The sequence below is a fragment of the Larus michahellis genome, chromosome Z (assembly GCF_964199755.1).
Source record: "Larus michahellis chromosome Z, bLarMic1.1, whole genome shotgun sequence".
Classification (NCBI taxonomy): domain Eukaryota; kingdom Metazoa; phylum Chordata; class Aves; order Charadriiformes; family Laridae; genus Larus; species Larus michahellis.
The window spans coordinates 2,826,967-2,842,664 of NC_133930.1; the positions used below are offsets into that span (position 1 = coordinate 2,826,967).

At 46.9% G+C, this 15,698-nt stretch overlaps 1 protein-coding gene across 3 annotated transcripts in view; it reads left to right on the forward strand.

Moving 5' to 3' along the window:
• Positions 1-15,698, forward strand: part of MYO5B (myosin VB) — a 158,855-nt gene that overhangs the window by 17,663 nt on the left and 125,494 nt on the right. For all 3 annotated transcript variants that reach the window (XM_074571051.1, XM_074571052.1, XM_074571054.1), the window contains exons 2-3: positions 11,628-11,738; positions 15,254-15,425. In XM_074571051.1, the coding sequence (XP_074427152.1) occupies positions 11,628-11,738; positions 15,254-15,425 (283 nt within the window). The remainder of the gene's footprint in view (positions 1-11,627; positions 11,739-15,253; positions 15,426-15,698) is intronic.

A 15,698-nucleotide genomic window follows, 5' to 3' on the forward strand; every position in this document is an offset into this window, starting at 1 on the left:
TGTTTTTCGCTAAGAAAGCACCTAAAAAGTACCTTTTTGAAAGTTTGCAGCAGACTGTGCGTTCTCCAACTTGTGGCACGACTCTTGCCATCACATGCAGTGTGGGACAGAGGAGAAGACCTGCTTCTAGCCCAAGGGGGAGATGAAAGGGCAGGCAGCTGAAAGAAAGAGCAGATATAAAGCATCTCTGCTTTTTGTAGTTCTCATCATTGTCCGAACTACAGTTTTGTAGTTCTCATCATTGTCTGAACATGCATCCATGCGTGCATGGATGTGCACGACCACTAACGCCTCTTTTGATGCCTCTGGAGGTCCCATGGCACAAACCCACACCGTGAACAGTGCCTGTCCCATGACATGCCTGTCCCCAAGCTGTCCTCCTCCTGACATGGGCCACATGGGCCAGTTTGCCCGTGGCTGAAGGTAGCAGGAACACCTCAAGTGGGAGCATGAGTTCAGGTGGCCCCATCCAGCCACTGGCCCATGGAATTTGAAGGAACTTGTGTCTCAGGGCTGAATATTTTGTCAGAAAGGGCAGAGACACTTGGTCTTCTGTGTTATGAGCTGGGAACTGTCAGCACTGTTTGCAAAAGCTTTGTTTTCACAGCAAAACGAACTGGGCTAGGACGTGATGTTTCTCCAATTTTTTTTTTCTTGTTTTATTCGTCTACCTAGCGAAGCATGAAGTCATTCCCTAGAGGAGAAGAAAGAAGTCGCAATGCTATGTTTAGTAGAGATGGATTTGCGTTATGGTTTTGCCCGAACTCAAGTGAGACACGCTCCGTCTCTCAGGAGCTGTCTTCATGCATTCTTGAACCACTGTAACTTCAGGGTGTATGTTCACTTGTTTTGCTGCTTTTCTAATTAATAATCCTTTTTTCCACACAATTTGTGTGGTAGGAGTGAGTTTAACTAGTTTTGCTTGAAACAGGTTGTAGTCCTTCAGCTGTGCTGGTGGGACCAGGTGGCATCAGTTTAAGGATGAGCATAAATGCCCATCCTTCCTGAAGGGAAACGCATCCCTTGGATGGGAACTGGATTTCCCAGTCTTGGAGCAAAACCCTTTGGGCCTGAGCTGGGGGATGTGTAGTGGGATGAAAATCCCATAGCTGGGATGTCCCTGGGATGTTGTGATGCTGCTGGTGACGATGAGAAGAGCCGGAGCTGAGCCTTGCCTGTGTTGAAACTCTGCACCTGCTGCCTGCTCAGCGCTGCCTGTGCCCAGAGGTAGCCTGTAACTGCTTGGGAGGAATAAAGAAACACTCCTGTAACACGAGGAGGGATGTTTAAATGAGTAAATACATCTCCTGGTTGGGATATAGATGTTGTCCTGTGCATTGATCCAGGAGTCACGCAACAGAGCAGCTTTGTTGCGGAGCCGGAGATAGAAGCAGCAGCACCCGGTGGCTGTGACAGCGTGCTTTTTTTTTTTTTAAAATTTATTTTTATTTTCTCCATCTGTTTGGGGTGTCTTGCTGTGAGGGCACTTTGGTGTTTCATGAGAGCCGCGCTTGATCTGCGTGGGAGGAGATCAATGTTGATTTCCCTCATTGAGCCCTTCCTGCAGAACACAACAGTATTTTGCTAATGGCGTCGCCTCCCAAATCTCTTCCTGCGATTCAAAATTCAGGGGTTGGTGCAGATGGTCTGTTCCTCCATCCTTCCTTATTTAACCTTTCGTTTCCCATACGTTTATTAGAGGAAATTGGATATAGGATTCGGGGGTTGGTTTTCCAGGGAGCTGCTGTGTGATATAAATAAGAGGCTGTAGGATATCAGTGCTGGAAGATATGGAAAGCTCAAATCTCAGTATTTTAGCTGGACAGCTTGAAGTTACAAGGAAATAAGGAAAACGTAGCTGACTGCCTAGCCATACTGTACCTTCTATTTTATATATTAAAAAGGAAACCACCTTTTCTTTGAGTTTTCTCAGGGATGTGCTTTGAAACAATTTCAGCTTAGTGATTGCAAAGTTTTGCTTATTGTCTTTGTCTCACTGGGGAGAAGAGACAAAATGTATACATTAATGTAGAGTAATGCATCATACAAGTGGCATATCTGAGGTCTGGCATATGGATGTCCTGGGAGAAGCGGAGCTGGGTACAAATCACACTTCCAAAGACCTGGAAATTACTGTGATGAAATGAAAATGCAAGAGCAGTTCTTCCTCCCCAGAAGATGCTTTCTTTGCCCTCCCCCCCCCCCCCCCCAATTCTGAAGCAAGTGGGGGTTTATGAATATTTGTTCACCACTTCAAATATTTTAATTAAACTTTTTTTATTCCAGCGTTGCATCTTGACAACTGGTGCCGTTCTCCAGGCGTCGAATGTCTCCTTGCCAACAAACCTTATTGCTGGAAATTTTTAATTATAACCAGTAAAACACTGCTTACTTAAATCCTCGGTAATCAATTTGTTTTCCTTTAGTTGCTTAGCAGTGAAAAAGATGCAAAGGTGGCCTGGGGGCCTTTCCCGCACACCTCTCTGCTTAGAAAGGGCTGAAGAAATGCCCCATAAATACAACCATGGGTCAAAAATCCCTTTGAATTCAGCGTGCGTGGAGCGACGCTCCAAGAGGATTTTTAAGGCACAAATTCTGGAGAGGTGAGGGATAACTCTACAGGTTGATTAATCCAATTAACTTCTTTCTAAGACGGTTGAAAATGCAATCTGGTGGAGAGGTGACTCTGCAATTAAAGGTAGATTTTGGTGGTGCCGTTTGGGCATGGGGAGAACGGCTGAGCGCTCCAGTGACAGGCGAGGTGGTGCGTACCCTGAATTTCGGATGATGACACTGTGAATGCCACGTGTGTTACCGCAATTACAGCCCAGAAGTGGCTGCTGTTTTTGACTTTTCCAACTGAAGTTCCTGGTGTCCTCGGCTGCTGAGCCTGGCTCTTCCAGGATCATTTTAATATAAAATCATTTAATGGAGGGTGATCATTGCACTGGGGAAGGAATATGCTTATGAGCTTCCCTAAAGCATCACGAGGCTATGTTATAGATAGAGAACTATGACAACATGGGGTGAAAGGCCGCTTAAAACTACTTAATCAAAGCCCAGAGGCCATTTTTTGGACTGCTTTATTAATAATCAAATTTATATAGTATATATTAATAATTTTTTGGATCCAACCTATGTTTATCAAGGTGCTTAAGTGGAGTTTAGATGTGGAATGGGACTGTGAAGACAAGATTACACCACAGCGCTGCCCAAGGTTTTGATTAATCGAGAATTAGGCGAGAGAAGGGTAATTAATGCCAATCAACAGGGATTTGCAGAAAGTAGCCTGGAAGGGTTTAACTTTTGCAATATGACAGGCTGTTGGGTAAAAGTCGTGCTATGGAGACGCTTGACCCCTGCGTGGGGCTTTTAATTAAAAAAGAAAAAAATACAAGTCTGTAAACCCCCAGTAACCTTTACTGGAATAAAAAACCCACAACTGTCTACATGTCTGAGTTAAAACTGTGATAGGCAGGGTCTCATCCTGATTCCCCTTAGACACTGGGTCGAGGATTTTTTTTTTTTTTTCTCTTGATCCTGTGCAATGTGGTAATTTTTTAATCAATGACTTGAAGAGGTAACGAGCACCGGAGGAGCTGGGTTGGGTGGGTCGTGGCTGTGAGCACCCCATGGGTGCTGGACTCAGAGGAGATGCTTGGGAAGGGGGTGCTGAGCACCCTTCTCCAAACTGCTGCTGCCCTGATGCCCGGAGGTGCAGCAGGAGCAATTCCAGGAGGAGCTGCAAGTCAAGAGCATGATTATCCGGGTTGGCTTTAGCACCAGACATTTTGGGCTTCCTTGGGGACTCTGCAGTGATTTAGGGGGTTGGCAGAGCATCCCTCTTTCTGGCAGCATGGCAGAGACTGGATGGTGATGGTAAGTGTCTTGTAGAGCAACTGGTGAACATCTTTTAGAGCTGAGCCAGGCCTGACAGAAGAGAAATTTGGTGCTTGTTGTCATTGGGATGGTGGTATCGTACTCCTGGTGCTCGATGGGACAGGACCTGGAGAAAGGTCTCCCACCCAGCAGACCAGTGGCTGGCATCTCTTCGTGCCCTTCTAATGCTGGTGAATATTAAGTTTTGGAGGGGCTTTGCCAGGGATTGTAGCAGACTTTCCAGTGGAGCAGATGCTTTGAATCCAGGCTTAGACCTCCAGAGGGGCAGCCCTGCCTTGTACCTCGTGATTTCATCAGCCGCCTGGCTGCCAGCTCTCAACCTTCACAGCAACCCAAAGGTGAAGGGCTCCTGCGCTCAACCTGATGGGAGGCTGGAAAGACCACTGCTGTGGAAAGAGACGGGCCCTGAGACTGCAACTGCTGCCAGCTCCAATTAAACAGGCACAACTCTCCTCCCGTAACATCTTGGGCCGCCGTGAGATGGTTCGTTAGCGGTGACGCAGGTGATAATGCACATTCCGTGCAGGTGAAGTCTTGTTGACCTTGGCAGAGAGGTTTGGTTTTGTTATTTCTTAAAAGAGTAGAGCAGCAAAGTAAAAATACAAGAGTTGTTGCACTGCCCAGGGCAAATCCTGGTCTCTCAGCCTACGAGGGGATCGCTCCCCAGCCCAGGAGGGCCTCCTTTTCCCCCCAAATTAAGACCGAATTGTTTGTTTGCACTGTCCCAAAGAACCTGGGGCTCAACCTGGTTTTGCAGCATCTAATGACTTATTGCATGGGGGATTTTGCATTTCAGCCCGTTGCTGCAGTGAGAGCGGGGCTGTGCGTGCACCCGAGTCCTTGACGCTGAACCTGTCAGTCTTAATTAAGCCTGCAGTAATGAGCGCCGCTGAGATGCCGCGGAAGAAGTGGTAGGGGAGAGGATGGGAAGACACGAGTTGGCTGTTAGTTACATGTGAGACTATTGATTAGTCCTGGAAATCATGTTTAATTAAAGTAAAGCCTTCACGGTAGAAGTTCCGGGGGTTATGCTTGGTCTTGGGGCTCACCTGCAGCCCCACTCTGTTCGGTGCCAGTTTTACTTCTGCTGTTGGTGGGATGAAGCTGCTGCAATGATGAGCTGAAGCCTTTTAAACCCCCCCTTCGTTAGAAATGCTGCTAACGAGCCGGTGGATATTCTGCTTGTCCAAGCAGCTGAGTACTACTCAGCACTGCTCAGCCGCTGTGACACTTTATGCAAATCATCATCTGAGTTAATTTGGGCAGGGGAATAAAATTCAGCAAAGAGAAATAGAGCAGATTTAGTGCTGGTGGGAGAGGTGGAGCCCATCCATCAGCGTGACAGCTCTTCGGGGGTGGGAGGAAAATATCACCGTACTTAGGAGGCACCAGCAAAGCGTATTGCTTTGCTGGCTCAAATCCAGCATCTCCTACTGGCGCTCCGGGATGTGCGGAGATGCTCCCCCAAAACTTAGGAGCCCCACCTTGCCAGGGGCACGGCCTGGGTGTGTATTTGTGTGCTTTCCCTGGGTCCGTCTCCACGCTGATAGCGCGAGGAGGATGGGGAGTATGAGGCACGGCGTAGATTACGCTCATCTGCTTTGGCTCGGCTGTTTGGGTTTGTGTGTGTTTTATCAGCTCTGGGAAACGCATAAATTGCTCGTTCTCATGTTGAGTAATTAGAGATGCTTCTGCAGTGTGCCACTGTCTTTTCTTTGTGTTTAACACTCTCAGCAAGTTTACATTTGCATTCTGTAGCTCGAAAGAATGTTTCTTGTGGCTTTCTTTTTTTTAAACAAGTAAAACAGAATAGTTTGGTGGTTTTTTTTTTTTGCCCTACCCCTTTAGTGTGATGTCGGGGTAGTGCATGTCCCTTGCTGTGTGATGAAATGTTGATTTCCCAGTCATGACCTCTCTTTTCAGCTCTTTTGGGTTTTTACGGTGAGGAAGAAGTGGGTCTTTTCTTATTAGAGGTGCTTGCTGCAGGTGGATGCCCACTGGCTGTGCTGGGGATGCTCTGCTCATGCTGGGCTTGTGCTGGGGATGCTGGGCATCCCAACATCAGGTACCGGCGCTGCAGAAATTGGGCAGTGGAGGGATGTGCAGCACCAGAGCATCCCTGCCCGCCCTGTACCAAGCAGTGAAACCCTCTGGCATCCCCTCCTGACCCTTGTGAGGGTTTGCCGGCCACTGGTACCCGGCAGCAAACAGAGAAGCCAGCCTGGGGTGAGATGCAGAGGTCAGTGGGTCCCGGTGTCACGGCACAGCTTGGGGAGCTCTGACCTAAATATGGGCTTTGCCTGTCTGTCGGGCAGGGGAGAAATCACTCCCGGGATGAAAATCTCATTTGGAGGTTGGGAAAAGGGGGGATTATACTTTGCCATCTGCCCTGATGTTCAATACTGTAAATAGTAATTAAAAAGTTAATGATCCACAAGTCCCTGAACAGGGAGGTTTTTGCCCTGCTGCCGAAGCACCTCGCCTGTGCTTTGCCGTGTCACTGGTGAAGCAGTTTTTTCTCCTGAGTCACTGCCAAGTGGGGCAGAAGGGATTTTTAAGGCTGCAGGAGCCCAGGAAAGCCCTGGAGCCTGTGCTTTTCCATGTCCTCCTGCTGATAGCACCCATCGAGCGGCTCTTCCCAGCACCGAGATGCGCAGTGGTTTGCACAAGCACATTTAGCGCAGCTAAATAACTCCGTAAATAACCACATGTTAATCATGGGGATGTGGGATCCTACTGTGACAGGGATAATGCCAGGGGATGGGCAAAAATACAGGGGGTGACCCCAGTTCAGCCCAGCACAAATTAATGACGAGAAGTTAATTTGCTTTAGTGCAGAACTGGAGGGGGATGCTGTCAGCATCCATGCACAGTGGCTGCAAGGAAAGTCCTCTGTTGGTTTTGTGTTTTCCTGCAAGAGCCTCTTTAAATTATCTCAGTGGAGTTATCTTTAAATAGTGGTTTAAAAAAAAAAAATTAGGGAAAAGAAAAATGGCATCTAAACCCTGAATTGTGCTGTATGGTATGACCCATTTTAATTTAAGGTAGAGTTTGTGTTTTTGTTCTTTTTGCTTGGGAAAAGCAAAGTTTGGGAAGACAACCCTTCAGCTCTCACAAACCATCTATTACTAAAATTAAAGTTATTGGACTGTTTCAAAGTAAACTGCTCAACCGTTCACATGCTGTATATACACATGTAAATATTCGTGGGGAAGCCAGGACTGAAGATCATGCTGTTTCCTCTTTCATGTGTGTGTTTTGTTCTCTTCAAGAGCATTCAGTAATAGTGGATCACGTTATTTCTTTGAACAATGTAGAATGAGGTTGGCAATAAGCCCACTGCAAAGGGGGTAAAGCAGAAGTGTACTTTACGAAGAAAAATGTACAGATATTTGTCCCAATCTCCACCTCATTCTTAGTTGACGTGTGTTCACCTTTGATTTTTTTTCGAAGGTGTGCATCACTGTCTCTGGTTTCTACTAAAGTCCTTTCATAAGTTTTTCTTAACCAGTATGGAAAAACCGTGGTCGTGAGATAGTATTTCTTAATCTTCGTTACCGAATTCCTAATTGCGAGGTGGTCGGTGCTGTTGTATCGCCGCTATTGTGGGTTTTCTGCTGTACCTTCCCTCTGGTCGCACTCCTGTTGGAAGGATGCCCCTGGAAAAGTGCCCTTTATCCAGGAGCAATGAAAACTTCCCAGGGTTGGCTCTGAGTATTGCCATTCCTGAAATAACTCAGGGGATTAAAAAACAATAATAATAAAGATGGATTTGCTGACTTCCAGCTTGCCACAAAGACTGTTGCAACCATCAAACAGCCCAGACTAAACTCAGATAGCTAATTTTTAAGCTTTTTTTTTTTTTTCATTTAATGGAAAATTATAGTGTTTTCTTTATTTAATGGAAGTTTATACTCTGTCCAGGCTTTCCGTGCAGATTAGCATTCCTTCCTGCAGTCCTGGAGCATCCACCGAGCACATCTCCTGGAGTTTGCTGGGAATGCCTTTCGCCAGCACCGAGGGCTTTCAAAAGCACCTGCCTCTTCTAATTTCACGTTTGTTTTAATCTGCATCTGCAGCGGTAGCCTGCTGAAATCTAAATCAAATCAGGAGGTGGAGATTGAATTTATTAAGCTTCTGCTTAATCTGGGTGGAATAATGCAAGAGGCTCTGAGAGCAATGAATCACTTTGGTTTTATTGAGGAAAAAACGAGATTTTTTTTTTATTTTATTTTTTTCTTGAGATGTGAGCACGTGGAGCTATTTCTGATTAATGCTAACACCTCATTCAAAGGTGTTGTCAAGGATTAAATAAACGCTTTTCTTTCTGCCCTCCCCGTTGGCGACACTGGAGTGTTGGGAGTTTAAGTGATTTGCCCAGGGTGGTGTCTCCCAAGCCTGAAGTCAGGCTAATCCTCTGGTCCCAGTGCTTTGAGACAGACCCGCCTGCCCTTTCCTTTCATAACAAGGTTTTCTGAAAGATCAAGAGGCCGTTAAAACTAACGAAGCCAGGACATGGCATAGCAAGTGTAATAATTACGCTAGAGCTGAGATCATGGAAGTAGAGGTTCGCAGAGATGCTCTCCTCCTGCCTGGGTGGGTACCTGCCTGGGCACGTGGTTTTGACAACCCGGTGGCTCTCATCTATATGGATTTAATTGGCAAACGTACGGCGTGTGAAGCCGCTTTGGAGGGGGCGGGTTGCAGAAGTCGCAGGCGGGCGATGTGAGCATGGGTCTCCAGCGTGCCCCCACCGTGGGCTGCCTCTAAGCCTGGGTAGGTTTTAATTAAAGCTCGCCTTGTAAAGATCTAAGAATGATAAAGTGCTTTTATTTCAGCGGTTTGACATACTTGGGATTTATGGGCGAAAGGGAACGGTTGGATGCAGGTTTGCGTAGCAGCCTGCCCTGCCTGGAGGGCTTTGCATCTCTGCTGGAGCGCAGCAAGGAGGGGAGGACGGTGAAAATGCTTAACAAAAAAAAAAAAAGTGGTCTACATTTTGGATGTGTGTGTGCCTGCACGCACGAGAGAACAGCATTATAGATGCTTGGGGAAATACATTCATAACAGCCTATTCTGCCTACTGGCTCGCAGCTGTTTAGCAGGATGGGGAGTGCTTGTGCTGGAGCAGCGATTGCATTTGGGATCTCCCAGCCGGGGAATGAGTTACCTCCAGGGCTCCTGAGACCTTGCAGACACCCGTGTCTTATTGCCTTCTGTACCGCACGATCCCTTGCACATGTGTGTATACAAAGAAGTCTTGGAGAATCAGTTTTATTACTAAAATTCCATAGTTTTGTGGTTGGGATGGCTGATGGGATGTGAAGTCTTTCACCGTGGGGTTGTAAGTCCATCCCTGGGTGGTGGATGCTGAGAGCTGCTATGTTCTGCCAGTGATTCCTACATCTCACCCGGGTGTTGGATGGCTCCTGGCCATGGTCAGTGATGAATTGCCAAGAGGAGTCAATGTGACCTCTTACTGCTGCTGGAGGTGGACCCAGATTTCATCCACCAAAGCAGGCACAACCACCAGCTGGGTTTTTGGGCTGCTTTGTGGTCAGCGTGCCCCTCTCTGCATCCGTCTGTCCAGGCAGGTCCATGGCTCAGCCCAGCCCCATGTGCAGGTGGAGAATTTGCGTGACTCCAGCCAAGACCAGCAACGTTTTGTTTCTGAGGCTGCCTTGAGCTGGGTACATCCTGATCCCCAGCTATTCTGGGCATTTCTGGAGTGTGTTTGATCTTGCTTCTGCCAGGAGGGAGCTGGCACTGGATGAAACCACGGCGATGGGGATGAAAAGGCAGGCAAAGCGCTTTGCAGGAGGGGTGAGAGCTGCAGCAATGGTCCATAAAGCCCTTCCCATAGTGGCGGAGCCTGAAGAAACTGGGGCAAGGAGCAGCGGGTGAGGAAAGCTGAGTGATGTATTGCCAGCTCTTGTTTCGTGGCCCAACCAAAGATGGGGCTCCTGGTTGTGCCACAGGGATGGTATATCTCTTGCACGGAGATGGAGGGGGACAGGGGAGATTGGGGTGGGGTTCCGGAACAAGCCCCTTCCCCATGGCAACCTCCCTTCCTTGTGGCAGGGAAAGCACAGAAGGCTTGTGGTGCGCTAGAGGTGGTGTGCTGAGAAAAGTCTATTTATTTATTTTATTTTTTTTTTCCCCCCCTCCTTGATAAAACTGCTGTTCTGGCAATATATTTGTTTAGCTCCATTAACATCCAAGGGTTCCCGCTGCTGTAGCTGTTGAACAACTCTAAAAATAATTACGCACAATACATATAAAAATCTATTGCTCTTCAGCTGCAGAGCAGACTGTTAGACAGCTGCTGCCGCTTTAACTCTTGGGTTGCTCCAAGCGTTATTTGGCCATTGCGTGCCGAGGGTTTGGTTTAAAGATGAAGGACAAAGCTATCTTTAGTGCTGCGGTGCTGGTGTCGCATGGATTTGCTCTGGTTTCCCCCAACACCTTGTATTTTGTGTAAGAATAAATTTATATAGATAATAGTTCAATCAACAGGAAGAGTTGGTGGGAGAAGCATGTCCCCAAAATGCCGATGAATCAGTGATGGTTGAAGGGTTCCTGTTGACTTTGTGTTGGTTGGCTGAGTCCGGCATCAGGTTGGCTTTATGGGACTGTTCCCAGCAAAAAAAAAAGCCTGACTCAAGGTGACCCCTTGCAAGGATGGAGCAATTTTGGATTCCTTGTCCTTAGGACCGTACTCTGGCATCTCCATGAGCAGGGAAACTGGTATCTGCTCTGGCAAAAAGAGAGGTGGATGTAGAGGGTGAGGGAAACCCATGCATGGAGGTTGCGGTGTTACTGCTGAGTCCGCCATGCGTTTGTCCCAACTCCTGAGTGTAAGGACTGGAGGTGTCGGCACAGCAACAGTTAGTTGCTCGGCACGAGGGCGTGCTTTTACGCAGCCTGGGCAGAGTATTTCTCTCTACATAATAAAAGTAAATTAAATCTCATTAGCAGGAGGTGTTGCAGCTCTGAATAAGGCCATAATCTCGTTACGTGTGAGCGGTGCTGCTCGCTCTTGGATTTTGTCCCTTCATGGACACTTTGGCTGGGCTGTACGTGTCCACCTTTGGGGTTTCCTCTTGGAGGCCTGAACTTTGGAGAGACTAAAAAGGTTAAATGTTGCATCTAAGGATTTCTCTGGAGCCTTGAAGCCTTGTTAGCAGGTTTACCTCCAACTGAAGAAGTTGGCTTTGGTGTCTTCTACTGCCTGCTTAGCTCCATGGTGGTGGGTTTGGGTTGGGGCTTGCTCTGAGGGGGGCAACCCATCGTTGTTTTGTGCAAAAGAAATATACTTTGGTGTACGGTCTGCTGGGGGGAAATTGCGTTATTTCATAAAAGCTTCTAGAAGGCTAGTGTTTTGGGGTTGTGTTTTGGTTTTTTTTTTTTTTTTCCAGGGAAATTAAATTTCACATTTACCTTGAGTCTGTATCCCGCTTCGTTAGATTGGTAACAAGGCAGTGTACACCTCGTCCAGGAGAAGCCTGATTGAAAGTCTGATTGAAAATCAGACTTCTGGTCTATAATTTACCCAAAACCTAAAATTAGAATTTTTTTTTTTTGTGACTGAAATAAATGGTTTAGCTGCACTGACTTTACAATGAGCGTGGGATTGTATCCATGGTGAATTAATTTATTTATGATTTAATTTCCTGAGGTTTCCTTGTGTTTAAGCTTTTTCTTTCTTTCTTTTCTCCTCTCTCCAGTACACCAGGGTTTGGATTCCTGACCCTGATGAAGTTTGGAGATCGGCTGAAATTATCAAGGATTACAAAGAGGGAGATAAAAGCCTCCATCTGAAATTTGAAGATGAAACTGTAAGCTTTTGAACGTCGTTATTCTTTTCAGTAATTTAAAGCTTTGAATTAATGTGTGAAAAAGCCTGAGCCATCTCATATTTTTTTAGGAAGTATTTTAAAATGTGTTTCATGGCCTTAACACTTCCCGCTTTTCCCTGCCCGCTCCCTCCCCAGATACTTGTGCTAAAGTAGGTTGCGAGAAAGCCCTTGACCTCTCTCATCTCTTTTCATCCCCTGGCAAAGTTGCAATAGTCTGTGATATCAGAATGGGTTTTGTTATTTATTTTTTATATAGCAGCGGTATGTTAGAAATACCAGTTTATGCTTTTTGTTGCTGAACAAATTGGAAAGAGCGTGGCTGGTGGCATCTACTCAAACTTGCGTACCGATGGGGAAAATCACATAGGGTGCAGAAGTGACTGCTCTGCAACAGTTTTCTCCATGCCTTAGTTTTTCAGTATAATCTTACGTAAAACCCTTTTTTCTTTTTCTCCATTTTTTTTAACATAAAAAAAGCTCTAAAAGACAGAAATGAGGAACTCATGGAAATGGAGATGTTTTTTAGCAAGTGCTGCTTTCAAATGCACAAACAGCCCAGGCTCACGGCGTGTGTGCAGCTGGTGATAAATCATTCCCAAAGCAGGACGGGGGAAGAGCAGCTGCTTTCTGTCCCGCACAAAAAGCTCATGGGGTGGGATGTCGGGCAACAGCGGGGGACTGCAGATGAATTTAACCGTGGCATTTGCATCAGCTGCAAAATTTGGGTGGTTTATGGGAAGGGAGCAGCCATGCTACGTGCCTGCCACGAGATGCATTTCCCACATGGGGTGTAGCAGGAAGAATAAATATACTTTTTGTGAAGAATTCCACCTAAATGAGCTTTCTTTATGGATCAGATGGGCTTTCCTTAATTGTTAATAGAGGCCACTTACTCCAAATTGAAAATACTCTGAAGAGGGCGAGTAGTTCATGTCCCCTGCCAGCTGACCATTTCCATACTGCGGGGATTATTTTCATCCTGTTACTTAATGGGAAGATGGAGAACAGGAATGAGACGCGCTTGGTTAGGCTGTTCGTCAAAACAATTCTTCTTCCAGAGCAAGTGCAGGCCGTTTGCAGTGTGTGAATGTGCCAGGTTTGCGAAGAAAGTCATTCACGTTGAAATCTGCACCCAGTGCATGATGCTTTTGTCTCTTCTCGGATCAGCCCTGGTTGCACTTGTTGTCCTCCCCAACTTGCTCTTTCGGCGTAGGACAGCTTTCTGAGGAGGGTAAAGGATGGATGGTGCTCCTCTTGAAGATGCTTTTTTCCCTTCCCTGGTGATAAATCTGGATGAGGAGACACACAGATGCCACCTCACTATCCCTTGGAAGCACCAGGCATGTTCTTGTAGGACCATGAGTCGCTGCCCCTTGCTTCTTGGTGGCCTTCCTGCCCAGTAGCCCTGTGGTTGAACCTCCTGGATCCACCATCCTGTGTCATATCAATCATCATTTGAACATACCTTTTTCTCTAATGACATGATGCTTCGTGCTCATGATGCAAGCATGATGCTCATGATGGGCATGTTTCCACCATTCCAGTCATTCCACACAGCGACTTGTCCCCGCCTCCCAGTGACATCGGATGCCACAGGGATGACCCTCATGGCAGTTTTTTTTACATGCGTTTTCTCTTGCTCCTGCGGCAAGAAGATAGAAACCTTGGAGAAACCAAGCAGCAATGCTCAAGCCTTGACAAGAAACTGGTGATGGGCATGAAAAGCACTACAGGCTTCATCTCCAGGGCAGGTTTCATGAGTCGTGCTAATGGGTGCCCTTTACGGGCTGCCCAGCAGAGATGGGTGCCTGGGTGCAGGTGAGCACCCATCTCATCCACAACAGTCCTTCCTACGGCTTGTGGTGCTTGGGCTGCCAAAGGACATCTGCACATCTTGCGGCGTGCTGCAGCCTCCATCCTTCTTTTCTGGTCGAGAACTTCAGCAGTTTGAGTACTTGGGAGGGGGGAAGATTTCTTTTTTTTTTCTTTTTAATCTGGATATTTCCCTGGAAACCAAAGCAGCTAACAAGTCCTGCAGGGCCTAGACTTTTTGTACAGCTGAGTTTAGGGTCAGCAACATTAAATTACAAGGAGATAAAAGGATTACTAGGTGTTACGAGCACGTCACTGTCATGGTGAAACACAGGAACATCTCATTTTGCGGTTGTGCAAGAGACTGCTGCTTATCGTGGGTGCTCCCAGAGACCTCTGTTTGATCCGCTTCCGTATGAAACCCTGCCTGGAACCAAGTCACGTTGGACTTTTCAAGCTTTATTGAAGGGGAACAGCGCACGTGGGCATCAGATGGAGACACCGAGCGTACATTTCTTCGGGGGATTTGAAGCTGTTAAAAGCCTTTTGTTCCTGACAGCCAACATGCATTACCCAACTGTTTAGTGCTTCTCTTTTGTCCTTGTGCTTTAAGTGAATTTCCATGGATTTTTGTGGTTTCTGGCTGTACTCTGTAAGCAAGAGTACTCTTCCTGAATGAAGAGCTGATTTTTAAATATCGCAAGGGATCCCTGATGTGTTTGCCATTAGGACGTGAGACTGAGTGCAAACTCTTGAAAATTGGCATTGGCAATGTGGAACTGGAGTAGAAAACCAGCCTGAGGTTGTCAGACGTGCTGTGTGACCCTGTCCTCGTGCGCTTGGGTCAGCTTTTCTCGTGCTGTTTGCACGGGCAGCGATCCAGTGCCGATGCAAAGGTAGTGGTGCCCTTCTGCTCGCAAACCGGAATTCCTCCCTTTTGCTGGGAGCTGAGCATCAGGACCCCTTCCTGAGATACCCCATGGAAAGCAACATCGCAGGCAATTATTTATTTTTTTTTATTCCTCCACTGTAAAGGGGAAAAAAAACCCCACTTTTTCTTTAGTTGGTGGCTCCGCTGTTCATTTGGGGATGAGCCAAAATTAGTTACATGTGGGCCACCGTATGCTTCAACGGCATAACCTGGCTCTTCAGATATCGAATCAGCAAGGACTCCGTGCTTTTCCATGTCCTTCTCTGCCTGAAGGGGTGTAAGCTTTTGAGTATGAAAGTAATGTGAATTAAAAATGAGTTGAGAAATCGCTCTGATGGGAAGAATATGGTCTAGTTTGAAATGAGGCTGCTTTTCGAAGAGCATGGGGATGCTTAGATCAGCTGAAGCTGTGGTTTTCTGTTTGGTACCTGTTACTACTCGGAGCTGGCTAAAGGCTATTTGTCCCAAGGCTGGCCTGAAAACAACTCAGGTATGCTCAGCTTGGTGCTTGTGGACCATCAGTGTCCAGTAGGACCAGCTCAAAGCTGTTTACCAAGGGGTTTACCTGTCACCTGGTAGTATGTCATCCAGGTCCCTAGAGCATTTAGCATAAAGGGGCTTTCAATTCTTTTAGAGCATGATGTGTAAGTATTTTATAGTATCAGGATGGAGTTTTGCTTGGATAAGTTATAAGACTTTAAAGGAGCTGTTGTTTTTTGTATTCTGATGTTCCTTGTGTGTGTCTCTTCAGCTCTACGAATATCCTATTGACCTCCAAGGAAATGAGCTGCCTTTCCTGCGCAATCCAGATATTCTGGTGGGAGAGAATGACCTGACGGCCCTGAGCTACCTGCACGAGCCCGCGGTCCTCCACAACCTCAAAGTCAGGTTCCTCGAGTCCAACCACATCTATACGTACTGTGGTGAGTGTCCAGGCCACACGTTCAGCTCCTGGAAAGCAGTGGGTTACAGCGTGTCCATCTCTTGAGACCACAAGCCTGTGGCATGAGGAGGGTCCAGGGGCTGTGATTTGGGGTGGGTGGGAGACATCAGTGCATGCCAACAAGCTTTAGGTTGCAAAACCAGAGGTGGTATTTGAGGGTTGGTGCACTGTGAACTTCCCAAGCTCACGGTCCATGTATGTAACTCTTGGTGGAAACATCTTGTTAGATGAGTTTGAGGCCAACTTTGCGAGT